This window comes from Verticillium alfalfae, genomic scaffold (assembly GCF_000150825.1).
Source record: "Verticillium alfalfae VaMs.102 supercont1.2 genomic scaffold, whole genome shotgun sequence".
NCBI classification, from domain to species: domain Eukaryota; kingdom Fungi; phylum Ascomycota; class Sordariomycetes; order Glomerellales; family Plectosphaerellaceae; genus Verticillium; species Verticillium alfalfae.
In genome coordinates, this window is record NW_003315037.1 from 1,256,325 (window position 1) to 1,257,604 (window position 1,280).

At 57.3% G+C, this 1,280-nt stretch overlaps 1 protein-coding gene across 1 annotated transcript in view; it reads right to left on the reverse strand.

The window, feature by feature from the left end:
* The window catches only part of VDBG_01837 (D-arabinono-1,4-lactone oxidase), a gene marked incomplete at both ends in the record, with an annotated part of 1,638 nt that extends 1,244 nt beyond the window's left edge, over positions 1-394 (reverse strand). The window contains one exon of the mRNA XM_003007603.1: positions 37-394. Coding sequence (XP_003007649.1) covers positions 37-394 — 358 coding nt within the window. The remainder of the gene's footprint in view (positions 1-36) is intronic.
* Between the last annotated feature and the right edge of the window lie 886 nt (positions 395-1,280).

Genomic DNA, 1,280 nt, shown 5'->3' on the forward strand with positions numbered 1-1,280 from the left:
GCTCGTTGATGCTGCCCAGGTTGGGCATGGCGAGACCATGCTTCTGCAAGTGCGCGCACAACGAGTACAGCCTGATGCCGCTCTGCATAACGACGACACCCGTCTCTTCATTGATGGAGAGAACCTTGTTGAAATTGTCGAGGTTCACGAGCCAGCTCGAGGTGCAGGTGATGTTGGAGGGCGAGTGGCCGCATCCCGTCAGAACGATGCGACGACGACATGTCCGCGCGAGGTCTATGACCTTTTCGACTTCCTCGAGGGATTCTGGCTGGATGTACAGCTCGGGCAGGGACGAGAAGGTCTTGGCCCAGGTGGAGTGGATGTGATTCGGTCGCGCGCGAAAAGCGACTTCGGGATCGCTCTTCGCGAGCGCTGCGACCAGCTGGGAATCCATTGCGGTGCAGCTGTCGAGGGACAATCTTCGCACAGATAGTGTCGCAGGATGATCGCGATTGGGAAACGACTTTCGTTCTGCAAGGGTTCGCGGTGCGCCGACGGGGCGGTTCGGATCGGCTGGAGGGGCACGGCAGGGGGGAGGAGAGTCGATGCGCTGGGAACGAAAGAGAAAACGAGACTAACAACGCGACGCGCCAGATGTGCAAGAGTGCAAAGACACGCCACTTCAGGTCATCGTCAGGATCTTGTCGAGCGGAGGGCAGGTTGAGTTCGAGAGGAGAGGCACGAAAAAAAAAAGTCAAAGGGGAGGAGGGCATTGAGACACTACAAGCACGTTCACGTTGGCGGGGCTCAGAGCTGCTGCGATCTTAAGACGCCGGTGGGGAGGAGAGAGCAGAAGAATGCCTGCGCACGTGTACATGCGCATGCAACTTGGTCGAAAGATTTCCCTCAGATGCTGCACAATCCGATGGGTTAGTCGGAATGAGCTCATCGACTTCGGTATTTGACAGGCCTAGCGAGCTGTCGCAGGCAAAGCTTGGAGCGCCGATCGAGACCCTGATTGGCGATCTGGCAGAGTCAACGAGTCACCGCTTTGTCTGAGCTCCCGAAGCTTTCCGCCGATCGCGTTCAGATAAGGAACAAGTCAGGGACCAGACATAAGACAGGGCCAGGGCCCGCTAAGGCCCGGGGCGGCACAGAGGTGCATGTGTGTGAGGAACTCAAGCCACTCGTTGTCGGAACGGGTTAAGACCATCATCAGACCACTTGGCCGGCCGGTTACGAAGAGGGGGGAAAGGGTGCAAGAGGAGGCAGACGCAAAAGAGAAATTAAAAACCAAACGATGTACATGTGCCCTCGGATTAGCTCTCAGGTTCTCACCG